We start from the raw sequence: 27299 nt of genomic DNA, 5'->3' as shown, positions 1-27299 counted from the left end.
ACAGAAGTTCAGCTGCTCGTTTCTGCCATTGAGTCACGAGACCCCTCCCACATCTTCATCGCTGCTCAATAGCCGCCCTCTACCTGCTCATTGTATTTAGTTAACATTCTGTCAAAGCCAGTCATAGCCGCGATTCAATCAATTTCCCCCAAACAATCGTTAGCCACCCTCACAGTGATTTATAAGGCTGGAGGGTTGTGCGTCTAACAAAAGTCAGAGGGAAATTTCAGAAGTTGCAGTTCTCACCATTCCTGCCTTTCTCTATCCTTCAGCTGAGGAGAAAGTCCTGCTGCTCCCTGCACTTGCTATCAACACTGGATTGCATTCATTCACAACACTGAGTGGGGAACCCCCCCCCCCGGCGAAAACATGCTTCTGGACTTGAGGCAGTCCTAAACTGTGGCTTTGAGCTTTAAGCTGCTCACAACCTCATCAGTCTCCGTTTTTCACACGAGAACTGAAGATCCGACCGATGAGCTGAGCGAGTGAGAAGGGCCTCGTCCTCCATTTTCCAGCCAAGCGAACATCCTCAGGTTGCTGAGGTCTGGTGGTCTGAGCTCAGGTTGCAGCGACGCCACAGTGGCTCGAGCCAATTAGAGAACAAAGCCCCGGGTTCTATAATGGATGATCAGAAGCCTTGGCTGTGCACGGATGACAGCCGATCCCTTCTTTATCCACTTGACCAGAGACGACCGGCTGCCACGACTCACACCATCACAGCTGGGGAGGGCATGCTGGTTACCAGTCCAACCAGGACTTTTTCTCCAGTTGTGGGTGGAACTTGTCCAGAGTGAAGCAGCAGCAACAAGAGGTTTGCTGCACAGCAGACGAGCGATGAGAGAAAGGAAAATAGAACAGACAATAAAAAACAGACAGGCCGGCTCCTGGGAAAACGTGTAATAATTATCCACAAGAAACTGTAGTGTGATATTACAAATCAAAGACTAACAAACAGAAATTAGGGTTCTTAATCAGTTCACTACAAAAATATATTCTAGGTGGATACTAAAATACCCAGTATTCTGAGACGCAGTACCAAAATATTTCCTTGTACTATCTAAATAGCAGCCACCCCAGTTCCAACAGGCCCACAGGTACAAACTGAGTCACATACATACTGTATATATTAAAAACATTTCACTACAATAGCTTACAATTACATTCCTGAATTACAATATACATGGCTGGCATTAAAAAAGCTCCACATAAAATCACTCTAACCCGACCCCATAGAAGCAGTCCCCCCCCACAAGTACAGCCCTGTGAACTCTGCAGGGGAGAGGGTGGACGGGGGGGCGAGTACTCATCTGCTCAGTATCAAATATTCGTCATCAGTGTGGTTCTACGTACTACAACAAGTGAGAAAAGACATTTGCTCATCTTTGAAAAGATTGTCCCTCGATAGTCTCATGAGATTCTCTGGAAGCCCGAAACACTCGGAACATTAAGGCTAGAACGGAACCGTCATCTTTCACTGGATGTTGCTGGAGCTCTGGAAGGTCTGGATCCGGTTCCTGGGTTCTTCACCGGCAGCTCCATCTCCTCTTCTATGGCAAACTTGAGCTTCAGGCTTCTTTACAGAGGAAGAGGAAAGAGGCACAAATCACAGAGAAGCTGGAGAATGATGTCATTAAGCCCCGCCTCCTGTCGAACTGCACGTCAATATTTGTTAGCGCCCGGCAGAGTCGGTCTGATGCTGTCGTCCACGGGGACCGGGACCTGGTGGACTTCATGGTCCAGGTGGACCTGGTAGACCTGTTGGTCCTGATGGTCCAGGTGGACCTGGTAGATCTGGTGGACCTGGTCTGGTGGTCTGTGAGAGGGCCTGTGGCACTGCTGATGTGAGGAATGTGCTTCATGTAGGTTTGCGGTGATGATGATGATGATGATGATGTTGGCGATGGCGGTGGCATGTGTACAGTGTCAGGTCTTTAGGCACAGCTGGTCTTTCTTCATAGTGCATGCTGCTGCCAGGAGGGTCCGCTGAGTCAGTGGGGGAGGTCAGTGGCTGTGGCAGGGGGTCAGGGGTCAGTAGTGGTTGCTCTGGCAGCCTGGTCGCAGAAGGGGGCTACTACTGGACACCACGATGCTTCACGCTCGCCAACATGTCCACGTACTCTGAAGACGGAGGACAGAGACACTGAAGTATTTATACCTTGACTACTGCTGTGTTGAGTGACGTTCAGAGTACTGTGTTTAGACCGTAATGTGGTAAAGAGGGTGAACACACATGAGGATCTAGAGAAGAGGAAGACGCCTCACCTCCACCGTCCTGCTGCGTCCGTCAAGCTACAGCCTTCTTCACATTGTTCTCCAGGAATGACCTGCAGAACACACACACACACACACACAGTGTGTGACACAAAGCGACCAGACCAACACAACCAGAACCCTGTCTACGGGGGTGTGAACTTGTCAACATGACACAGAACCAGGCTCTAGAGTGCCGGTTCTTCTCAGAGGTGAACAGGAGAACCCAGCGCTCCTGTTGCTGACTGGGTTCCTCAGTGATGGTGAACAGAGCCACGATTGCATTGGACTCATTCTCGTACCATTTCCTTGATCTGATCGTTGACATACTTTTACCACCACTGAGTTGATGGTCCTGCTTGTCAGCAGTACTGTGCCTTCATCATGAAGTATTTCATGATTTTCACAGAACTCAAAACCACCTCCTAAAACAGTGGCAGGATGAGAGTTAGCGATAAGACTCACGTCTGGTCCCCTTCTAGTGACTTCTGGATCTCCTGGAGAACCCCTGTAAGCACACAGAACATGACAGTCAGTGACTAGAACTAGAACCCAGGCGAGGACAGCAGCTACGCCCGCGGGGATGCAGCTGCTGAAGATGAGGATGAGGACGCAGCAGTGAGAGGAGGCAGATGAAGGAAGCGGCGCTCCAACACAGGGATGTCTATGTGTCTGCAGTACTCACGCTCGTCATTCAGCAAAGCATGCTCCATAACACGTCTAGCTGCGCTCTCTGCAACGGCAGGCAGAGGACATGTCAATACACACAGCCACAAACAAACCAGGTGTGTGTGTGTGTGTGTACAAGACACAAAGCACATTAGTACAAGCAACATGTGGACATGTAGGACTTCCAGGCTCAGCCAAAGGCACATGCATGTCACGTATGGAAGCGTGTTCTTGTTGATGTGGTTATTTGTCCTACCTGCATCTTCACTGTCTTGACGAGCATTTCTAGAAGAATCGAGAGGACAAAGACTGGTGAGACAGACGTGTACGGAGACATCAAGCTGTCCCACTGCTCATGCTGTGCTGCTGCCATGACAACAACGTGACGCACTAATCATAAACTCCTGGGTCCATGAGGTGAGTTGCCACCATGTCATGAACTGATTGACCACGCCCCTGGAACAGTTAGTCAGCCAATCATAATATTCATCTTACCAAACATGTGGGCAGCAGGTGGGGTCACTGCACACAAGATCATCTCGTACAGGGGTGTCCAAACTACGGCCCGCGGTCTGATTTTAAAAAATATCATGGAACATGGCCCACACATGGAACTTGACTTTAACCTCTTAAGCAGCACTGTACCGGTGGCGGTACAGCACGTAAACAACGTCCGAATACGACAGGTTTTAGACAAGATAGATAAACACCCAATCACGATGAGTAAAGTTACTTGTAGCTGGAGTTGAGTTAAAATGTTGCTAGGCAACCGGCAAGCAACACCCACATACAAACTTCGTGCTCCCAACGCCATCACCTCCAAACTATCGGCATTAACTTCATCCGTAAGACTCCAAACAGTAGAATTTACTGTCTCCCTGCTGAACTCTTTATCTTCAGTGTGTCACTGGAGTGCTGGCACCACTCCACTCCTCGGTCGCCATGCTAACGTCCCCCTCTCTCTCCCTGTCGCTAGCAGCCAGTGTTGCTCTGACCTCCGCGACACTCCTTCTCAGTCTTGGTGACGGTCTGCTGAACACATCAATAGCAGGCTGAGCCAATCAGGGCCTGGCTTGTTGAGCCGCAGGGCTGAAACCCCAACCAGACCCCAGTTTACAGAGCGGACCATGCATCACTTGATTGACACTTGACAGCAGCCTATGAGATTATTTCAGAATATAAAGTAGATATTCTTTTAGCCAATAAACAGACGAAAAAACGGTACAGAGCATGAGGGGATCAGGTTTCATGGGCAACAACAGGAGGCTTGCACACCGGCGGTGCGTTAAGTTAGCTTGGCTGCGTTAAGTTAGCTTGGCTGCGTAAAGCAGAGCTGTAGTCGTTGAAGCCTTGCTTCAGCTGTCCGCTTCGCACACTCGGACACCTGCGGTTGACCGGGCAGACATCCAGCAGTGCTAACAGGAGTGGACCCAGACTTGGAGCTATGAGGGACCGATCCAGTTGTTCCAGATGTGTGTTCATGGACAAACAATCAATAGTAGGCTGCGCTATGTTTGAAATGCTGTTTACTTGTCTTCACTTCTGCCGGCCAGTCAGCAGCCGGATTTGCATGAGGAATGTGTGAAGTAGCTGCGTCAGAGGGGGAGGGTCAGTTGATTAATAATTCATATGTTAATAAGCCTTAGTATCTAATAAATTCATACTTATTAATTCAAGTCGATAACATTTTCTAACAAACGTTAGTTGGTGTGCTAATAAGCCCAATAACCTATTAGCATAACAGGCCTGACATGTCCTCACCCCTACCCCCTTCTCCAGTGCTGTGAGGGCACCACCAGACTGACTCAGAGCAACCTGAGCCTGCTGCTTTGAGGACGAGCTGCCAACCCTTTTCCAAAGAAAATAAAAAAAACATTGTGGAAAGCTGCGTTTTTTCTTTTCTTCAAGTCTCTTCAATTATCAAGCATAATTAACCTACAATGGACTGATTTTGCTAACTTTAATACACTATCACCTCCAGTCTGTGGCCCATCTGTTTGTATATTTTCTTGTATGTGGACCACAGTGAAATAAGTTTGGACACCCCTGATCTCGTAGATGTAGGACAGACCTAGACGACACACTTGGGCGTGGCCTATAGCCACCACTTCAGCTTCAGCCAATTTCCTCTTTTACAATTAAGCCTAAAACTCTGGACGTATCCGTTAGCTTGTCTCCAGCCACCTGGCGGCCCTGAAAGGTGTTTCAGTCTCACAGCCTTCAAGTGGCAGAGACGCACGTTGTTGTCATGACCACCATCACCACCACCATCTAAACTTGCTGTCATCGTAGGAGCAGATGGGTCAAAGTGGTGAACCTGTAAGCAGATGCTGCTCCGTCTGGCTGCTGTCTGTTGTGGGTGGTGGTCCCCGATCGAGGAGGGACCTCCACCAGACAGCGAGGCTCCACCAGGAAACGAGTGGACAGTGAAAAGCGTTCAAACTCTGATGGAGAGATCAAGTAGAAGCCTGAGGAGGAAGAGAAGTGAGAAACTCAGTGTTGTGTTGTCTCACAGAAACCTGTTAGGGACGAGTGGCGTGACCTGCATCGCTGCCTCTCGTGCTGCGGTGGTTGGTGGACATTCAACCTCCCGCTCTACTGGTGAACAGTTCAAATGAACTGCGTCAAGAGAACAAAGCTCAAAGAACAGTCAGGATCACCAGGTTTTCAGTGTCTGTCCGTCTGCCAGACCTGAACCCTGACATGGAGGGTTCTAGGCAGTACTAGCCTTCGCAGTATAAGTAGAAGTAATCAGGTCTTGAGGGGATGTCGTCATTTGTCATTGTACTTCCCTGCTGTGTAGTTTGTTAGGTCCTACTTTCTTGTATTACTCTCTGTAAAACAGCAACGTCTCACCATAAACTGTCGGAGGACGCAGACACTGAAACGTAACAAAGGTCCGACAGGTTCTGGACCATTGTGGAGTCTGGAGAACCAAGGGTACTCTTGGAACTCTCCCTATGTCCTCCCCATCAGGCTGGTTCTGACAGGACTGGCACTGGCCATCAAAGGAGCAACGAGTGACGACTAGAGAGATGTGTGTGTGTGTGTGTGTAGGCCAGGTGACGGTGTGTGTGTGTGTGTAGGCCGGGTGACGGTGTGTGTGTGTGTAGGCCAGGTGACGGTGTGTGTGTGTGTGTAGGCCGGGTGACGGTGTGTGTGTGTGTAGGCCAGGTGACAGTGTGTGTGTGTGTGTGTAGGCCATGTGACGGTGTGTGTGTGTGTATGTGTGTAGGCCAGGTGACGGTGTGTGTGTGTGTGTGTAGGCCAGGTGACGGTGTGTGTGTGTGTGTGTGTGTGTAGGCTAGGTGACGGTGTGTGTGTGTATGTGTGTAGGCCAGGTGACTGTGTGTGTGTGTGTGTGTGTGTGTGCAGGCCAGGTGAAGGAGTGTGTGTCTGTGTGTGTGTGTAGGCCAGGTGACGTGTGTGTGTGTGTGTGTAGGCCAGGTGACGGTGTGTGTGTGTGTGGGCCAGGTGACGGTGTGTGTGTGTGTAGGCCAGGTGACGGTGTGTGTGTGTGTGTGTGTGTAGGCCAGGTGACGGTGTGTGTGTGTGTGTGTAGGCCAGGTGACGGTGTGTGTGTGTGTGTGTGTAGGCTAGGTGACGGTGTGTGTGTGTAGGCCAGGTGACCATGTGTGTGTGTGTGTGTGTAGGCCAGGTGACCATGTGTGTGTGTAGGCCAGGTGACAGTGTGTGTGTGTGTGTGTGTGTGTAGGCCATGTGACGTTGTGTGTGTGTGTGTGTAGGCCATGTGACGTTGTGTGTGTGTGTGTGTGTGTGTGTAGGCCATGTGACGGTGTGTGTGTCTCTGTGTGTGTGTGTGTAGGCCAGGTGATGGTGTGTGTGTGTATGTGTGTGTGTGTAGGCCAGGTGATGGTGTGTGTGTGTGTAGGCCAGGTGATGGTGTGTGTGTGTAGGCCAGGTGATGGTGTGTGTGTGTAGGCCAGGTGATGGTGTGTGTGTTGAAGAGCTGCTCAGTTGAGTTCAGCGGAATTAACAGTCTGTGAGGGATCTGGTGATGATGGTCGGCTCTCACTGCTCCTTTAACAAAAGCGCCTCATCAATTTTTCCATCAGTCTGCAACCTGACGGGGATCCAATGGTGCCGTTTCCTTCGTCCAGCCCTGTCTCAGCACCGGGTCAGCTGACCTGCAGCTCTCTACTTATTCATTTTATGTAAGGCAAACAGAAGCAGGTTGATGGAGGAACAAATGTTGAGGGACACAAAGAGAACTTTCCCTCCTCTAGAAAACCCTGAACGTGGATAACGTCACGTTGTTCCTCATTTATTGTTCTTCACCTCTGTGGTATTTGGGACAGACGCGTCTAGAGGACACAGAAACATGTCGGAGAGTGCGTGGGCGTGGTTGTTTACCCTGGCCGTGTTTGGTGAAGACACAGGAAGCGATGCCACTGACGTCCTCCCGGCGGATGCAGGGGTACTGAACCTGCATCTTCACTCCAGGAAGTGACACCACGTGGAGGTCACCCTGATTGGTCAGAACCACCAGGCCACTCTCACCGTAGTCCTCCGAGCGACTGCTGCTGAACCAGGCCACGCCCACTCGCCGTACTCTGGAGCCATCCACAGCGGTCAGCTTCAGCTTCATTTTAGCGCTCACCTTTGGCAGCGTGAAGACCTGAACACACACCAGGCCGGTTGGTTACCAGAGCCAACAGTTCACCAAGCAGGACTGAAAGACTGGAGGAGGAAGGAGCTCTTGAGCTGCTGCTTATCAGCTCATGAGCATCCAGACAATTCCACCGCTCCAGCCAGCAGAAGCCTGGTTCCCTCCGCGAGCCACCAACGGCAGCCCAGAACCCATCGAGCTACCAGCTTCACACACACGGCCGAGTCAGCAAGTCCGTACCTTGAACTGCTCCTCTGATACCACCAGGAGGTGGTGGGAGCCCTGCATGTCAGGGGAGCGGGCCAGGTCATGAGCCACCTCCAGAGGCTCAGGAAGGGGAGCGCCGTGACCGTCCAACACCACGATACCAACAACAGGGGCACGGTGCATCAGCTGGATCTCCTTTGCTGGAACACAGGAGACACGGGGGGCCCTGTTAGAACTCGAGGCTGGAGGATCAAGAGAACATCTACCGAAAGCAAAACCTCCGCTTCTCACCCGGCTGGGCAGTTACTGGCTCATCGGCTCGGTGCTCCACCGGAGGGAGGCGGAGCATGAACGCATACACACTGCCACCATTGGTCCCCGCCCACAGGGAGGGTGTGTTGTGTGAACCTGCAAGACGACGCAGACACATGTAAGTGTCCATAGGTGGGCTGAGTGCCCTACACAGAGCATCCGACAAAGCAACTCACTGTCTGACAGGAAGGTGTCGGCGAAGTAAAGTATCCGCACGAGACCAGTGAAGGAGTCATCGGAGGAGCGAGCCTCGATCTTCCTCTGCACCGGAGCCAGCTCCATCTCTGCCAGTTCAGCCTCCAGACGAGCATTGGCCTCCTGCAGCTGTGGACACAAAGACAGTCAACGCTTTCAAGACGGCAGCGTGAGCTTTAGGCGGGCGGAGGAGGCTGCAGCACCCCCTGCTGGAAGGGCAGACATCATCGCAGCAGCTTCCCAGATGTGGAGAAACCACAACAGAAACCATAAAAATTAATAGACATTCTCGTAATGATGCTGGTAGTTAAGCACCAAGTGAACGTTGAGAGCAACAATGAACCAATACACCACACAACACAATTCATGAACGTGGCCTCAGGACCCCCCACCTTGGCGGCGTTGTTGACGTGATGTTTCCTCAGGGAGACTCTGCTGCGTCGGATTCTCCTGAAAGACTGTCGAAGGGATTTCTTGATGCTCTTCACCCTGGACAGAGGACCCTCCATGGCCAGCTGGTCACTGGGGTTTAGGGTGCACCTGCAGAGCACCGAGACACAGACACTCTGGTGACGGAGCCAGGAGGAGGCACGTGTTCACCATCTGATCCATCGTTAGAGGAGGATTTGGGACACTTGTCCCTGAGTGAGAGTTGGACACAAATAGGTAACATTGTGGAAAAGTCTGTCTGAACCTTCCAGATCCTAACAACTGTAATAATGGGAGTCTGTCAGCATAGAAAAATGCAGTTAGTGGGCGTAAATTGAAGGCGGCCAGTTGCCCCACTGGATTACCCAGCATAGCGTTCTTTCCATCACTCACTTAGACTAGAAGAGTGTGGGGAGGAGAGTCCGGGTGGAAAACGATGAAGGAACGCATAATGGTCCAGAACTGTCAGGACCATCGAAGGTCAGATTACAACACATGCAGGTTTCTGAGAGCCATACTGACAGGGGCGGGGCCAGATGATGGAAACATTCAGAGCTTAATCCAGGACGAGAGAACCCCCCCCCCCCCCCCCAATTTGCGGCAGCTTTATATACGATATTCAAGCCAAAACTGTGGATATCTGTAGAACAGGTGGATACCAAGATGGAGGCTCTATGAAGGATTTGACTATCATGTCTTCCAATGTGTCCTGAAAGAGCAGAAGCCCAGAGTAAACTGTGGTTTTCAGGTAACTTCCTGAGTGGAAATGTAACAGCGCGAGCTCTGCTGCAGTACTTCCACATTCAAACAACTTCATTTCAAATATTAAAGGTGAAAAAAATCATCTTTAGTCTCTCTAAGTCCAGGGGCTTCTTGGCCAAATATGAAAGGTCACATGACAGGTAGAAAGCTGGGTGAGTTTGATGTGTTGTTCAGTTGTGTTACCAAGTTACCAGCCTCTGCCAAACCCAAGCCAATTCTGTGTTTCCGCCACATGGAAAATGTCTTTCGTGTCTTTACTTCTTTCTTCTAAGACTGGACTACTGTAATTCCTGACATTCCGCAGCTGTAGGCACGTGGACTCGGTGCTCTCCTCACCGGCTCCCCGTTCGCTCAGGTGAAGACCTTGGAGGTCAGCCACCGACCTTCATTACACATCTCATGAGGACTCAGCCTCGAGGGTCTCTTCGGTGTGAGGGCAAATATCTGTCGATGCAGTTGCTGCTCCACAGCAACAAACAGATTCACCTGAATGCAGCCTCAAAAGAAATCAGTAACCATCATCTCACCTGCTGGTGTTCCTCAGCTGACTGGCACAGAGCACCAGCATGGGCAAACTGGAAGTCTATTATGTTCCAGTCAGGGGTTTCACAGAACCTCTTCTATCTGGTGAGCTGCTCACTAGCAGCAGCGGAACACCAGCCATCGAGGAACAGGAAACTCATTCTGATTCAGTATCAACATGCAACAAGGTGCTGAGTTTGTGGACACATCTCACTCAAAACTTCCAGGTTTGTTTTTTTTGTGTGTCAGCTTACTTGATGAGGACGTTGTTCTTCTGCTGGTAATCATACAAGCCAAAACCGTGGCTGGTACCAAAAGCTACCAGCTTCCACTCGGAGTGCAGTGTGAGGGCGGTGACCACGGCGGGAGGCTGGCACTGCACCAGAGCAAAGGGCTGGAAGCCTGCAGGAAACAGCACTGGCTCCTCTCGTACATCCAGACGAGTGTGGCCCTTCAACAACAGGACAACATCATTGTCTGATGACTGGAGTGCGACTGGGGCTCAGAGGAGCAGGGACACGCCTGCGTTCTGTGGAAGTTAGAGTTTTACCTTCCAGCGGAATCCTTCCTGGCCTTGCAGCAGGTCCACAAGTTTAGCCTCCACGGTCTGCTCCGCTGCCTCGTCATTCAACTCCAGCACCAGAATCTTGACAGACACAAGGCAGGTAAATGTGTGTGCGCGTGTGTGTGTGTGTGGTGTCAATAACCTGCCACTGGGATGTGAGAGCTTTCCAGTTAACTTGACAGTTAAGTTGCTCTGTATGAGTCAACGTTCAATAATCTCACTGGTTCTGTGTGAGGCTGATGTTGTGGAGGATCCGCGTGCTGTGACAGCAACACTCTGACTCTCAAGACACAAGCGTCAGTATTACGCTGCTTATTGTTGGCTTCAGGTACCCGCATGTACAACATTCTAGCACCTGGTTTCGGTCCACAGACACAAAGCACATGATCAAGGTGCAGGAAGCTGGTCATGTCGGAGTTCTTGTATTCCTGGTTCAGACACAAGCGTGAGATCTGCGAGACGCTGCAAGTGTGAAGGAACTGAAACATCAGAAGGACCACTGCGACAGGAAACCCTGATTCCCTGACTTGTATCACCCAGATCCAGAACTCACCTGTCCAGCTGTTCCAGCGACTGTCAGGTAACCACTGTATTTACAGAGGTGGATCTTCTGAATGCCCAACCGGGGGTCGTCACTGTAGGGGTCGAAGCAGCCAACCTGGACACAGCACGAAAAAGTCCACGGCGTCATCAGGAGGGCTCCCATCGTCCTGACAGCAGCCCTACTTCAGACCCTCATATTCATCTGTGTCTTTTTCAAAAGCACTGACGTAGACGATTCACACTGAGAAGGTTGGTAACCACAGCGGGTGACCAGCAGGTGCCTGCTCCAGTCTCATACATGGTCACGAAACACTGATTCTGTTACCATGGAAACGGGCGTCTAGCCTGAGGGCCACCCGACCAACTTTGAAGGCGTATCAAAGTTAATTCCACACAGGCTACACAGCTACAACAGGAGGTCTCCTCCCTCCTCTAATCGAAGCTGTCCACTTGTGATCGGACACCTCAGGTGGATCCCAGGTCTGAGTCTAAACACAGCCGGGCAGCGTTTCACAACAACCCAGCCTCAAGTTGACCTGATTCTGACACAGGCAGAAAAAATGAACAGTTGAGTAAATAAAACATACTCAAAACAAACCACAACCGTGTCAGGTGTCAACACTGCAGCCAAAATAACCAAATTAGACTTTTTGGTGAATGACATGAAGAGGTGGTACGTGTCATCACGGGCAGACAAATGTGAGCTTGTGTTTGATTTGCTGCACTCTGACTGACCGTTGTTCCATTTAAAGCACGTGTTGCCAGGCTGATCGGCACTGCGTGAATGAACTTTGACAGTAGAACACTGAGTGAGAGAAACATTCACACCCTTTCAGTATTGATCAGGAACCAAAAGCATCTCCTGTGGGAAGACACACACACACACACACCTTCCGGAAGGGCGGCCACTCTCCTTCAGTTCCTTGGTTCATGTTATCATTGGGGTCGGCGTCTGTGTGGAAAACTCCTGCTGTGCTTAACTTGTACATGGGGTACAGACAGACTCCTGATGCATCCCAGAAACGCACCGTCCCATCCTCGTGCCTACACACACACACACACACACACACACACACACACACACACACACCAATTACAGGATGCTGTAGGAAAGTCAGGCTGTGTCAGTGGATCAAAAGTTGAGGTGAACCAACCCTGTGAGCAGCAGGTCTCTCTGCGGGGGGTCTGGGGCCAGGTTCTGACCTCCAGTTATAGGCCATGACTGCGTGGAAACAGAGGACATGTGAGCGGAATGACATTCTGGTGATACCATCTCTTCTACCACACCACAACACCAGAAGCTCTGCTGGTTAATGACAGGTGAGCTTCAGCGTGTGCTGAGACATAATCTGGCGACTGTAGACCCCGGCACGAGGCGGGTACCTTTTTGGAGTAGTGTGTGTTCTGTAGCTCCCCAGCAGCGAGAACCCTCTCCCACAGTTTCAGGGGGATGGCAGAGACGTGGTGGGAGCAGGTGATTGCTGAGCTGTGGAGGGGAACCAGGTAAGGTGTTTGAATGACGGGCCAGCCCTCCGTCTGCAGGTCAATCACCACCAGCTCCTCCTCTACCAGGACCACCAAGGCCTTGGGATCTCCTGGATTGAGTGGCGGGAGGAGAGTGGTTAAGGACAGTGATGGCTGAAAGACCCTGAGCGGGTAGGTGAGGCGACGCAGCTCCATTACATCAGCTGAAGCTGCTACAGCGACTGGCTCCTTCATTCCTTCTTCTACTTCCCAGCAGACTGAACTGTTACTGCCTCCCCCCATTTAAAACTGGCCACTCGCCCAGTCGCACCATCTGAGTTTCCTTATGAGGGAGGGCTTCAAACAAGTAGATTAAAATGTGGTAGTTCGCCTAAATATGTTCACTGTAGCCTGGAGCTCCCAGCCATGACGCCATGTTGGTAGTGAGACCACAACGACTACAAACATGGCTTCTGGGCTCTTGAGTACCTTAAAGCAGCAGTATTTGATGGTATTACATACATTAGCCTCCATGACGGCAGTACCTTTACCTGCCGCCACCTACCTGTGTGCTGAGGCTTGTCTCTGATGACGAAGAAGTCGATGATCCTGGAGGTGAAGTCCAGAGCCACGTGGGTTTTATTGTGGATGACAGTGATGCAGTGTCTGTCGCCGTAGCTGGCCCTGGGCATCCCGCCGCTGAACACCAGGAACGGAGGCCTGCACACACACAAGCGCGCATGTGCCCACACACAGACACAGACACAGACACACACACACAGGTCCAAGTTCAGTTTGCTCAGAGACTAATGAGTAACAAGCCAGTGAGCTGCTGGAGTGGTGAGCTGTACCCTTCTTCAGTAGGTAGCTGAACTATTTTAGAAATGGCCTTGCAGGGGAAATGTCCTGTAACCAGAGGAGACGAGGTCTCATCAGCTTTCAGAGAAAACACTTCTCTTGCCAAACAGTAAAGGAAAATGTGCAGTAGACGGCTTTGCTGCTCACCATAAGGAATGTCGGCTTTCTCCTCCTCCTCATTCACATCCTCTTCGCCCACCATCCAACGACAGTAACTTCCATCACTGTGTGAGCTAAGAATGTAGCCGCCGTCCTCCGTCCACCACACACTCTCCAGTTGCTATGGTTACATTAGTTCCCGTGGAAAATACACAAAGCAAATATCAGGATGAAACTTGATGCTTATTACCGCAGTGATATGAGACTAGCTGGTTTTCTACTCAGGTCTTAAAGGGACAGCGCAAGGCTTCAGGACTCCTCCGTACCACACACGGGCTGTCTGATGCCACAGAGACCGTCTGATGCCACAGAGACACCGTCTGATGCCACAGAGACACCGTCTGATGCCACAGAGACACCGTCTGATGCCACAGAGACACCGTCTGACGGTCAAGGCAAAGCCCTGAGAGGCTCACAAATGTCGTGGCCTTGTAAACAATCACACTTTTAGGTGGGTGTTTATCTAGCGGATTGGATCTGTTTTCTATGACCTCGTCCACAGCTGTACAAGGTCGCTGTACCATGCAACCACCTGCTTCTCTGATGAAGGCCCTCAGGATGGAGGGCCACCACATACAACCCCACCCCAACAAATCTGACCTGTCCCTTTAAGCTGAAAACCAGTCAGTTGGTGTGTCTGTCACAAATCACCTGAGTGGCAGGGATGTGCTGGAGGGCACACTGTTTCTCCAGATCCCAAATGACCATGAGACCTCGTCCGTAACCAATAACAACCTGGTTTGAGTGGACTGGGTTCTCCTGCAGGGCCTCCACATGCTCCAGGTTCCTACGGCCTATGTAGTCGTCAGGTACGCTGGAAGAGAGAGGCAGGTATGAGACGTGGAGCGTTGCCCTCAGCACTGGTCTGACACTCATGCCTTCGATTGCTCTGGTGTGTGTGTTGTTCTCCAGAGGCGAGACTGGTGGCACCGAGCTGCTGGACTCAGGAATCTCTGACCCTGATGTGTCTGCAAATGTGGATATCAATGTCTACCGGTATTCAAAAAACTAATAGTCAAAGCTTAGTACACATAAAATCTGATGACTTCTGAAAGAACAAAATTTGCAAACTGATAAATAAAAAAATAAATGATCTCCAACATTGGTCTTGGTCCTGGATCCGCTGAGGTAGGACAGACCCCCCGAGTCAACGTTTAGTTATCCCCTCTGACTCAGTCACATTTGGAAAACGTGTCACTGCGTGGTCGTTGCCCACCTGCTGGCGATTTGGTCCAGACTGATGTTCCTCTCCTCCAGCTCTCTGAAGCCGGGGACCTCAACGATGAAGACGTGTCCTCCCTCTGTCCCCAGCAGCAGCAGCTCCCCGGAGGAGTGGGCCAGCACTGCTGTGACTCTGGTCACACTGGGCGGAGCACTGAGCAGAGGAAGAGCTCAGAGATAAGATGAGGGCATAATGATGGGTGGCGCTTACACAACTCCACAGTACAGAAGCCTTAAGCCTGGTTGTCTCCCAGGGACTTCAGGGCTCCAGTGTGAGCGTCTCACTCACAGTGCAGCTGAAAGTAAACGCGTGTAAATTGTACGAAGGAGCAAATGGGCTAATATTTCATCCCAGGGAGAAAAAAGTGCAGCACACAAAACAAAGCTGGAACTGGATTGATAGACGGACTGTGCTTTACCCAGGCGGTCCGATGAGAGTGAAGCGTCCTATTTCCAGAAGCTCTGAAAGTCCTTGATGGGCTCTTAAAGTCCACATGTGCAAACTGTTGTCATCCAGCAGAGTCACCAGTTCCACCTGACCATGAGACAGAATCAAACATTGGGAAGCTCTGATCCCGCGAGGAGACCTGGCCTGAGACACCACTGGTACTTTACCTGGTGAGGGAGGAAGTGCACCTGAGTGACGGCAGCATTCTCATCATGTAGACCCATGAACTCCACACCTGGAACTCCATACCTGGGCACTGGTCAAGGACACACTGGGCGTACAGTAAGATTGACACACAACATATATTCACCCCAGAGCAGATTAGCTGTACATCTCCTACACCGCTGCCATGGTGATGGCCCCTGGTTTAACAGCAGACATCTTCATGGAACTGCATAACCTGAACAGCCCGACGTTGAGCCGCTGGCCTGCTGCTGACGGAGTGGCTCACTGACTGTATCTGACCAGACTGGTGAGGGAGCTGCAGCCACAGGTCAGCGGCGTCCAGCCGGAGCTTCCTGTCCTTCTCATAGCGTCTATACTGCCTCCATCTTCGGAGGGTAACTCCAGGGGTTATCAAACCCAGCTGTGGTTCTAAGTCCAAGTCAGGAGTGGACATGGGCTCCACAGCCGTGTCAGTCAGCCATTGTCTGCCTGTGGTACGGAGCACCAGCTCGGGAAAACCTGACGCAGGTGCTCATGAGAACTGCGGCAGCCTGATTTTGGGCTCTGGCTCCCTCAGGTTCCACCAGGACGGTCGGACGGCTGCAGGACAGTCCACCTCGGGCTGTTACAGTCAGGCAGTAGTCAAGGATACAGTTTGATGGCGCCAGAGCGGGTGCCGATGGCCAGCAGCTGCAAGGAGGGGCTGTAGCCCAGAGCGCTGGGCTGGTGGGGGAACCCGTGCTCCACCGTCTGAGGAGGACAGACAGGAAGGGTGAGACTGAGCAGGAACAGCAGGGAACACGAGAGGACAGAGATAAGAGACCGGCTGCAGATAACAGCAGCTGGACAAGACAGGAGCAGAGCAGTGGAGAACAGATTCTCTGCAGCACTGCGTAGGTGGGAGGTCCATCGCTCCGTCAGCGACGGCCTCATTGGCACCGCCTGCTACGACTGAACTCAAACATCCAACATCGATGCAACGACATCACATTGTCGCCTTCTTCAAACAATCGCCTGAGTCATTTTTTAAGTTTTTCAGAAAACACAAAAAACTGGAGACAAAACATCATAAGGAGTTGTTGTAAGCAAAAAAAAAAAAAAAAAAGACTGAGGTGATTATTGTGGAGGTGAGGACAGGTAAGATCCTCTCTTCAGCCTCACTGCCTGCTTCCCGACAGTCAGCAGGACTCCTGACATACAAGCACATAGGACCAGTGACAAACCGAGCTGAGAGCGTCACAGACGGAACAGAGGTGTTGCTGAAGGAGTTCGACCGCAGGTCAAAGGGAGGTGCACGGAGAGCTAGAGCGCCAACGTTCTAAACCGGAGCTGGCTGGGGGGGGCAACATGACGAGAGCTAACAGTCGACCATACACAGAACTAGAACCGTGTTGGGCGACTTCGGTTGGAACAGCGACACGTCTGCTCCAAAGATGGGCGCTCGAGTCACGCCTCGCTCAATCACCTCCTGCAATTTACTCATCGCACAAACACGCAACATCAGTCAGAGGCTGACTGTGCGTCAGAAAACCGTTTTGAATCAAATACTGTGCTGCTGCTGAGGCGTCCTCCCTCACATGACCTCCCACTGGCTTGAGAAGAGACACTCAGAACCACACGGGTTCATGGGTTCTCCGTGGAAATAAGAAGAACTGTGTGACAGTTAGCATCCAACTAGCTGAGGTGGTTCCACAGGGGAGACAGACACACCCTCTGACTCAGGGCGGTCCCTGATGAAGACAGGCCGCTGAGAGGGGGGAGTAAGTGAGAGAGGGAGGGGGAGAGAGAGAGAGAGAGAGAGAGAGAGAGTGTAACAGAGAGAGAGAAAGCATGTGTCTGTGTGTGTCTGCATGTGTGTGTGTGTGCGTGTCTGTGTGCCTGTGTGTGTGTGCGTGTCTGTGTGTGTGCCTGTGTGTGTCTGTGTGCGTGTGTGTGCGTGTGTTGCCAGACTTGCCTTGTTGAACTGGAAGAGTTCCTGTTTGAGTCGATCTCTCTGGGACTCCTGTCCATGTCGCCTGAACCTCTTCATCCTGTCTCAGCACCAGCGTGGAGCCTGCAGGCCCCCGGACTCTCGCTGCATGGGGGACAGCCGAGACCAAGACCCAGAGGGGGAGGACAAAACAGAGAAGACGGAAGAATAATGAAACTTTCAATCCTGCAGTTCTTCCTGGTTGCTCACTCAGGGATTTCCCTGCCGTTGCTACCTTGAACATAAATCTGCAGTTCTCGTTTCCTTGCTGTTTTGTTCTAATCACTCGTTTGAAGTCGGCCAAGCCAGCGATCCTCGTCTCGGTCACACAAACGTCCCTTGAGTCAACACAACCCGAGGAGCCCGAGGAGGTTAGTTCAAGTGAATGCTCCAGCTGGTCACCCCCACTCCTCACTGTCGCACCGTACAGGATGTGTTCTGGCTACTTTGGGTCTCCAGTCAGTGTTTGAGGATTACTGCTCAAACAACTGGATTAAGAGGTTGTGGATTATACCAGACGACACCAAGTGAGTAGTCAGACGCTAGCAGCTAAATACGTGGCTGGTTCCTTCTGCATTCTGGAGCCACTAAGAAGTAATGCAGGAGAGAAAAACTTCTTAGTGGGATCAAGACTCCTGCTAGTGAGTACTTGGCGGGTGTTCGTTCCCTCTCGAGGTTGCATGAGTGAGAGACAAGGGTCACTGAGCTCCTTCATGAGGGGGGGTTGAACCCTCTGACGGGGCGCAAAGGCCCCACTGACACTCGCCTCTGTACATGAAGCAGCTCAGACGCTGGATCCACACCGTCAGAGGTCCATGACAAAGACCTGCACCGTGAGTCACATTTTTCCTTCTGAACCAGCTCATTTGTCTCCGTCCCAATCCAGACAGCTGTGTCATGACCCTCCTGACGGCAGCGCTGCTGGCTGTGTCACATGTTTCCAACTCTGGCTTCCTCCAATGGAAGTCAACACTATCCTGGGGCAGACCACTGATGTGGTCGTCGAACTGCAGTGAGGACAGACTGATGGGAGCGTCAGTGGACAAACTTTTCATGAAGTCAGTGTCTTCTTCAGTGTTTGAGCGCATCAAAGCGGTTCTGTTGCTGTTCCTTCATTCCCTCAGTGCAGAACTACAGCAAAGTTTTAAGTACCAAACCAAACTTTTTTCTACAACACCTTGTACTGGCCTGGATCTCCAAACTATGTGATAACACTATTTCTAGAGGATCCTGAGGATCCCTGACTGCTCTGTGGTCAGTACGCGTTTCACAAGGAAGCATGAGAAACCGATTTACATCCCTGATGACCTCACAGCACTGAGAGGTCACGAGGAGCCACCCCACAGGCTACGCCTGCTGCTGTCTGGATTCGCCTGCTTCTATTCATATGTACAAGAATACAAGCATGATTCCTTCTGTTTACCAGTCAACTTGTGTAGACGCACGTATATTTGTCTTTATATTCTTTCACAATGTTTGAGTTTAAGTATCTAGAGAAGATAACACAAGTTAAACCACAAAATCTGCTCCTTCCTGTCTAGTGTGGTCTCTGGTTGACTGTTACTGAGCAACTTCAGGTAGTGCCTCAGCCAGCTGGCTGGGGGTGGGTGGACTCCTCCAGGCTGCGCTGCTGACCCATCCCCCGCAGCTCAAGCACACCGTCCCCACTCAGATGAATGACAGACCCAGTATCTTGGCCCTGCAGCGTATCTGGTCTGAAACCAGTCGGAAGCCCACATAACTTCTGTGTTCAGCTGCGGTTCAGACGGTTGAGCGCAGCTCAGCAGGTTAGCAGCCAGTAGAGAGTAAGTGAGAAAGAGAGCGTGTCCCAGGGGAGGCCGCGGAGCAGAGAGGGAGCTCAGCGCTGGAGCTCTGCTAACAATGGCAGAGTGGGAGGTCCCGCCTCTGAGGAGCCTGCTAGAAAGTGAGAATGCACGCCTCATATGAGCGTTAACAGTGAATCTCTTGGTGGAGCTCCAGATCATGAACACATGCAGCGCGTCAGGTGGGAGCCGAGAGCTGTAATGTCTGATTCTGTGATTCACTGCAGCCTGTCAGCATCCTGGCAGACATGAGAGCAGGTTTCCCCTGAATTCAGGCAGATTCCAGAGGAGCTGCTTCACCCGCTGTTACCTTCACTGCAGTAATGGTTACCACAGAGGTTCAGACTGGTTGATGCCCTCCTCACACCGGCGGTGCCGCTGGGGTGGCCAGTAATCAGCTGATCCAGCTGACCAGCACCTGACCAGCTGAGGCCCCTCACCACATGGAGGGATCACATTTTGATCTGGATCTGGTTACTGAAATCTGCTGTTCCGTGACAAGATCTCCAGCTGGAGCAAATACATGGTGTGACGGGACAACAGGCTCCCCATCACAGCAGCGGTCGCAGGCGCCATACGCCAGCAGGTGGTCTAACTGGGACTTGGCACAAAGTTGGAGAATAGAGCTAATAAAGAAAACTCACTAGCAGCCAATTATGATGATCAATAATCAATCAATGGTCTTTGCCAAATTAATCTGAAACTTTTAAATGAACCAGACTCACATGATAAGACTGCTGGACAGAGTCAGCACCCGACTAATGCTAACAGATTAGCTTCACTCACCAGCTACGAACATAAACCTCAACAAATACGGACAAAGGTTCCACTTCCATTCACTGACTGGCAGCTGGACAAGACTGCATTTGCACCCTGTCATGGTCAAAGAACCCCCCCCCCCCCCCCCCCCACACACACACACAGTTCAGAACAAAATCCTTCTTTATGCTATCTGAGGCTGCACAGCAACTTTTGGACCTGATGATGTCACATCCTTGATCAGGTCACATCCAGGTCAACCCTGGAGGGGTAGATTTTCCTCAGGTGTGTGTATCACAGGGGACAATCGGCCGACTGGTGGGTAAATAGTTAACAAATATCTGTCATGGTCACGTCCAAACAGGGCTGCAGTCTCACCCCACCTCCAGGCTCCAGCTGTGGTCTCCCTGATACCTGCACAGGAGTGAACACACAACTCTTCACCCTGCAGGAACCGCCACGCCACCAACATGGTCACAACATTTCCCCTGAAAAACTCCACCGCTGGCGCCTTCATTTGCACCCGGTCAACTCAGAAACATTGGACAGGCCACGACGGTCGTTGAAAACACAGACATCCAGATTGGGCCGATTCTCCCCTGGTGAAGTCATGATGCCTCGTTACCTTCTTTTACTCTCACGACAACACTTTTAGTAGAAATAACAGATTCTGATCCTCAAAACCCAATAAAATAATCAGAGCTAATTGTTACTTAGTTATTGGACTTTGCATAAATACAAAACACCGTTTGTTTGCTATTGAAGTGCTTTGGCCGCCACTGTCCCTCAGCACCAGCACGACTTCCTGTCAGGTACCACTTGGACAAAACGACCCCACTTTCACAGCTCCCGTCTGTCCTAAAGGAGCCCAAAGCTCCAACCTCTTGGATCAGAGGGGGTCTGCAGCTGGAGGAGCTTGGAGCGAGGGGAGGTCACTGCTGCTGCTGGGAGTCAAACCTTCCCCTCCTACCACCTGAGATGGTTTACCATCATTGATGAACCCAAGAAAGAAGACGGTTCTGCTCTCTTTGCTTTGAAATCACTACAACTGAGCTCTGCAGATGCTTCACCTCGGATCATCCAAGTGGAGATGATCCATCTGTGGACATTCATTATTTGAGAATTTTACTTCATTGCGAAGCAAAAGAGTCTGAAGAAAAACATCTTTCATTTCTCCCAGCACGGCATGAAGAGCAGCTTTGAACATGTGAAATGATAGGCTGCCCCGCCACTGACCAGCTACCCTGTAATAAAACTATTTCAAGTTCCACTCAATAATGTTCTGGTTATCCACTTTAGAAAACATTGACAAAACAAAGTTGTTTGCAGGCCACGAGACATTTCCAAGACAGTCGGGCTGAGTCAGGATCCGGAGTGATGGCGGCTCCAGGATGACTCCGATCAACAATGAAGCACGTCTGGACCCTGATAGCCGCTCTGTTCCTATGGCAACCATATGTTGACCACTTCGATGACACACCAGTCCAGTCCCAAACCCCTTTATTATAATTACTATTCTACTCATCATCATCTGTGAGAATGTACTCGGTGTGACGAGCCTCCTACTGACTGAGACCAGCTCTGCTGTGACTCCTCCCCCAAACACACGCCGCTGAGCTCAGCGTCTCCGTGCTTGTTACACGTCATAAGCAGATTCAAGCTTCTCTTTGGTGTGCCAGTTTAGCTGTTTAAGCTCAAATCAGACCAGTTGAAGCTGGTACCACCGTTGTGATGTCATCATGGTGACAACATCCCTCCATGGAGTGACAGATCCCTGCCTCCGTGGCTGGCCTGGAGCATCACGATCACATGGTTTCTGGGACCGCTTCAGGCCCGGAGCCCCTGCATTGTATGGACTGTGTGGAGGGGGTGAAATGCAGATCTCTGAACATCAACACAGCGGATCACATGACTACCAGAGGGTCATCCATCATAGATAAGGCTGACCTTGTTGTCCCCGCCTTGGCGGAGTTTGAGAGGAAAAGCCAGACATCCCGATCAAGACACAGCCGCTGCAACTAGTGGTCAAGCCCAAACTGGAAGCCCCAGAAGGGCGGCTTGAGGCCCACTTAAGAACACCCTTGTTACATGCCTGTGACACCCTTGTTACATGCCTGTGACACCCTTGTTACATGCCTGTGACACCCTTGTCACACATTTTAAACACCCTTGTTACATGTTTTTTACACCCTTGTCATACGCTTGTTGCATCCTTGTTACACCCATGTTTGTACAACATGTTTGTAACCATGTTACATGTCCATGTTTGTATTGTAGCACGTGTGGACTGGTTTGTGTTAAACCTGCAAAACTGTCTGGAGTGTCGGTCTGTCAGTCAGACAGACAAACACACACACACACACACACAGACACACACACACACACACACACACACACACAGCTGGTCAAAGACACTCTTGGGCCTCCACTAACTTCCTCTCTGAGGGTGACTGTGTGTCGCTGGTCGTGGTTATAAACCTGTGTGTTATCAGTACAGAGCAGCGCCGCCGTGTCGGAACTTCATGTTCTCTCTGTTCTCATCTCCTTCTCCGACAACAGAAACACAAAAATGTTCTGTGTTTTGTCCTCACGCCATGAAACACATCACCTGTCTGGTACACCAACACAACAGGTTGTCTGTCCACCAGCTGTACAGAAATCTGATGTTCTATGGTGAACTGAACCCGGTTCTGCTGACTCTGTGGAACATGAACAGAGGAACCGTTGTTGTTTGTGAACATGTTTTTATCGCCGCTGCATTACCAACGCCACATCTTTTACAGACGGTTGAAGAAGACTTTTGCTGGATTTTAATGTATTATTTGTTTAAAAAAAACAGTTGGAGGTAAAAAAAAAAAAAAAAAAAACTATAAAATTTTTGAAAAAAGTCCCAATCCAAATGATAGTTGATCAATAAATTCCCTGATGATCAATTCAGCATATTTCTTCTCAAACCCCGTCCCTACCAAGACCTGAATCAGAGAGCAGAGAAGCTGTTGTAGAGGAGCCCCCCCCCCGTCACTCATGCCTCATTCACACTTTTAAAATAAAGTGTCACAAAGATGACGGTTCGATGTTTACACCAAAGAAAGATGTTCCCTGTCAGACGTCTGTGGAAGAGATGCATGCTGGGAGATCCTGCAGCTCCAGCCTACTTCAGGACACTCCAACCAGACACATTTGGATGATTAGGATGAATCAAGAGGTCCGGCAGTCGACAGGCCGAGGCGCCTCTGCTCAGGTCTGTGGTCGTCAGGTGACGGACACAGCAATCACATGTGTTCACTGCGCTCCTGCGTGGTGTCACGCTGGGAGAGCGACAGCAGCTGCGTCCATAAGCAGCAGGTTGATGTGTGACAGGGAGGTGGCAAGTAGCTTCAGGTGAACCAGAGGAACAATGGCGGGTCAGTGCGCCCGGCAGATCAGACCAGTTCCAGCCAGAACTGCATTGCAGCCTGTCAGCATTCCTCTCTGACACATTGATTTTCCCAGGAATTTCACCTGGCAGGAGGAGCGATGAACTCCTGTTCTCCCGCATGCTTCCCATCACTCTGGTGACACTGTTTGCTCTACAGTACTACACAGTTCCTGTACATGCAGTAGTACTCTGCAGTGTTACCACTGTGGACAAATCACCTCCCATGTCTGTGAGCATTTCCCACAGTGACACCATCAAATTCTCAGCATATCAACGGAACCATCGGGGTTGGGAAAGAGCGACGTGCCAGGACAGCCACCCGTGGCGAGGACTGCAGGGCCAGCACAGCAGCTCCGGGGATTCGGAGAGACTCAGGGGGCCAGGAAATGCCTGGCATCCAAAACATTCCACTTATGGACTTCTGCAATCAGCGGCAGCTATGCCGGCACTTGCCCCGAGACACAGAGAGCAGCCGCCTCATCAGCCGCTTCCTGAGTGACACACACCTCATTACCCCACACAGATGCAGGCCTGGAGCCAGGAGTCTCACACAGGGGTAGTAGAACCTGTCTGACAGCTGCAGCCTGAGAGAACCTGCTCACACACACAGTCCCACACACACACACAAACACTCTTCCCAAGTATCACACCTGTGAGCAGTGTGATACCCCAATCCTCCTGGGTCGGTGGGCCAGGGGTGTGGCGGGGTAAGGTGCGGTCTGAGGCTGAGCGCTGCAGCCAATGAAGGTGAGCTGGAGGAGGACGCGGCCACACTTCCTTCCACTGTCCCAAACAACACACACACGGGAGCTCTTGGTGGTTTGGGGCGGGGCTGTGGGTATCACGTCTCCCACCAACTCACCTGCTCCTTCCTGTCATCACATCCAGGGACAGACGCACCCTTCAGCTGACAGTGGGCTCGCTAGGCTGGTTCAGACACAACAGAACATCTGTTCACTCACAGGTGTGTTGACACTAGTCTCACACACACACACACACACACACACACACACCCTGCAAATATTCAGTATTGTCCTACAGACAAGAGGGTCAAGACTTGCCACCATCAAACTGGATCACATCTCAACTTGGAGACTTGTACTTGAGACAGGTGGAGACCTGCAGCGGGGCCAAGGCCTGCTGCTGAGGCCCAAAGTGGGAGCACTGGTCTCACTGGGAGGCTCCGTTCAGTACCTCTGCAGAATCCTGCTGTCCTTGTTTATACTTTGGCCTTTATAGACATCTCACAAAACTGGGAGACACAAATTACACAAAAGAAAGCAGGGTTCAAATGTCAGATCCAGGGTGGCTCCATGGACCGGATCTGAGGACGTCCCAGGGACGATTAGAGACAGAAATGATCTCACAGTCCGTTTCTCAACAGCAGGTCGTTGCGTGTGAGCACCGACCAGCAGCCTGGCGCCGCTCTGCTGGAGGATCCGATCCCTCACATCTCTGAATCTGCCTCCCAACAGAGACAACAGCAGCATCAGTTACTCGCAGCCAGAGTTTCTGTTCTCAGTTGTTCGTCCAGATGTTCTCATCGTCATTTTACATCTGGCAGGCCAATAGAACCGCACGGCCCGCGAGCCCACCAGGGGACCCCGGTCTCAGTAATACGTTTCCACTTGCCTCCATTTGCATCTCAACCACAGCTGAACAGTTTCTGATATCCTGGCGTCATCAAAACACGCAGGACAGACGTCCCATTCTCGGCGGGTTCCTGCTGACCCCAGACATCACCGAGGTCACTGGTCAGAGCGAATGAAAGGGATGGTTTGACTGGTTTGATTCCCAGAGGCAGAGGTTGAGAACAGGCCGCCTGCCACGGTGAAGCCTTCAGCTCCACGTCCGGGTGACCTGCTGCTGGCTGGGAGGGAGGAGCCTCTTATTTTGCCTCCATTCCAGTTTCAGGTGCAGGAACAAAGACTGTTTGTCTGATACAGGTGGAGCTGGGGGAGGGGGGGGGGGGGCGCTTGTCCCCTGGCTGGTGTCTTTCAGTCAAATCAGGAGGCTTAGCCTGTCCGGAGTCACGTGACCCCACTCATCTGGTGGGGAGAACCCTTGGAACCAGCGGCCCAACGTGACTCACGGCTTAAGCCGACCTTTGAGTCAAGAACTCCCCATACCTGCAGGGAGACACACCCAGCTGAGAGAGGACGTTTCCCTGATGATGCAACCCTCGCCCCAACTACCTGCTCAGGTGCATGTGACCGCCCACTTCCTCCAGCCTGGCGGTAGTTAGTGGGAGGGGCCAACATGGTCGCGCTAGCTGCAGCTAGCTAACCCCCAAACTTCCGAGACCTGACCACCCCCCCACCCCCCCATGGCGAAGTGCCTCTTTCGTACTGTACCCGAGCGATACTCCTACTGCAGTACTATTCAGTAGTACTGGCTGAAACTGTGGGTGAAGCGGCAGCAGGTAAACTAACCAGTCCGTGCGCTGTTCTACCTGCCGTATTTCACCGTGAACGCGTCACGAAGGAGCGCAAGTCACTCCTCACCGGGGCGCGAGGGACACCGACAGCTGCCCGGTCCGGACCCGGGGCTAGCCGGCTAAGTTAGCCAGTAGCGCTAACAACTTCAGCTAGCTGGAGTTGGAGGCATTCAGGTGCTGAGATGAAAACGGGTGGCGGGGAACCCGGCGGTTCCGGAGTTAGACAGCCGACACCTGTGGGCACCAGCCCGAGGGGCAGCAGCAGGCTCACCCCCCCCCCCCCCAACTCACCTGATTCAGAGCGTCCGTTTCTGAACCGATGTCCACAGTTTCACGTTACAGCCGCCTGAGACGTCTCCTCCACGGGCCAGTGTCCGGTGTTGCGGGTGGCTCGGAGCTGTCCCTCCCGCGCCTCTGGACAGCCAGACAACAGGCGGGGGCCGCTGGAGTCCGCGGGACCGTGTACTTACCGAGGGAACAGCGAGCGAAGGGCTGGTGAGGAACCGGAGGAGGGTCGCTGCGGCGGAAGCCTCGGTGTTTCCTGCTGCCGCTGCTGGTCTCAACTCCGCTTGGAGCTCCGCCCTCACGCTGCATTCAGGTGCACCTCGGACACTTGTCCACTCAGTCCCGAGCCACTTCCGTGTCGACATTCTGAAAGCCCCTGAGGCGTTGACATTTGAAAACTTTGTTTCCCGTTGCGGAGTGAAGTCATGTAAATCCCGTCAATGAAATGGAAAATTTTCAATACGTCAAAGGGCCTAAAACCGGTGAGACAAATAGCAGCTCAGCTAATCTGGCTGTTTCTTTGGTAACTTCATTAAAACATGTCAGCCAAGCAGTGCCGCACCTACCCCCCCCCCCCCCCACACACACACACACACACATACACATTCTCTCTCTCACTTAAAAAAAACACCACTTTAATCTCCTCATAACCAAACGGCCCCCGAACGCACCACATCCTCTGAAGCTTTGAGATGACAAACAGGATTCTGGAGTGCTTTGATGCTGACTGTGATGCAGCCAGAGATCAAAGACGACAGTCTGCTGCATTGACTGACATGACAGACAGAATCCCTGACATCAGAGCTTTCAGTCAAACATTGGCTGGAAGTGTATTTTGTCACACTCCCCATGGCTCCGCCCCCAAACAACATTTGCTGTAAACTTGGATTTGAGATGATGGGAGAAAGACCAGTCACAGAATTCTGTCTTTGATATCTAAAGTTGATGAAAGAACATATATGATGATGTGAACGACCGAACTCCTGACCTATCGATTAAAAGCAATCATTATTGGAAACGTCCTGCTGCATCAAAACAGATATGATCGTTCTTCTTCTGGTGTCTACCTCTCCAAGTGTACTTCATCAAATGTACATTTGTTTTATAATCATCTTCATGTTTTAATTCCAAACTCTGAGCTGATCAAATATCAGCACAGGTCGCAGCCAACCCCTGTTGCCATGGCGAACTGAGGCGCTTGGCTCTCCA

At 51.5% G+C, this 27299-nt stretch overlaps 1 protein-coding gene across 2 annotated transcripts; it reads right to left on the bottom strand.

Annotated features, from left to right (window-relative positions):
• Window positions 1-882: 882 nt before the first annotated feature.
• llgl2 (LLGL scribble cell polarity complex component 2) lies at window positions 883-26461 on the bottom strand. 2 transcript variants are annotated; one of them, XM_086195099.1, is made up of 27 exons: window positions 26097-26456; window positions 17354-17473; window positions 16052-16149; window positions 15402-15483; window positions 15206-15321; window positions 14782-14940; window positions 14217-14379; window positions 13554-13686; window positions 13400-13454; window positions 13114-13268; window positions 12468-12679; window positions 12239-12306; window positions 11975-12128; window positions 11095-11199; window positions 10527-10622; window positions 10231-10427; window positions 8656-8803; window positions 8245-8392; window positions 8048-8164; window positions 7790-7956; window positions 7294-7558; window positions 5237-5387; window positions 3176-3204; window positions 2936-2983; window positions 2716-2758; window positions 2263-2324; window positions 883-2118 (listed from the first exon to the last, which is right to left on the bottom strand). In XM_086195099.1, the coding sequence occupies exons 2-26, from the start codon at window positions 17426-17428 to the stop codon at window positions 2285-2287; spliced, it is 3024 nt and encodes a 1007-aa protein (XP_086051225.1). In that variant the 5' UTR covers window positions 17429-17473; window positions 26097-26456; the 3' UTR covers window positions 883-2118; window positions 2263-2284. The 2 variants fall into 2 exon arrangements, with proteins under 2 accessions (XP_086051225.1, XP_086051226.1); XM_086195100.1 differs by lacking the exon at window positions 2936-2983 and having other exon boundaries at window positions 26097-26461.
• Between the last annotated feature and the right edge of the window lie 838 nt (window positions 26462-27299).

This window comes from Aulostomus chinensis, chromosome 23, assembly GCF_037954235.1.
Source record: "Aulostomus chinensis isolate RoL2024-O1b breed Wild chromosome 23, RoL_Achi_v1.0, whole genome shotgun sequence".
In the NCBI taxonomy this organism is placed as follows: domain Eukaryota; kingdom Metazoa; phylum Chordata; class Actinopteri; order Syngnathiformes; family Aulostomidae; genus Aulostomus; species Aulostomus chinensis.
This window is presented reverse-complemented; position numbering and strand designations above follow the sequence as displayed.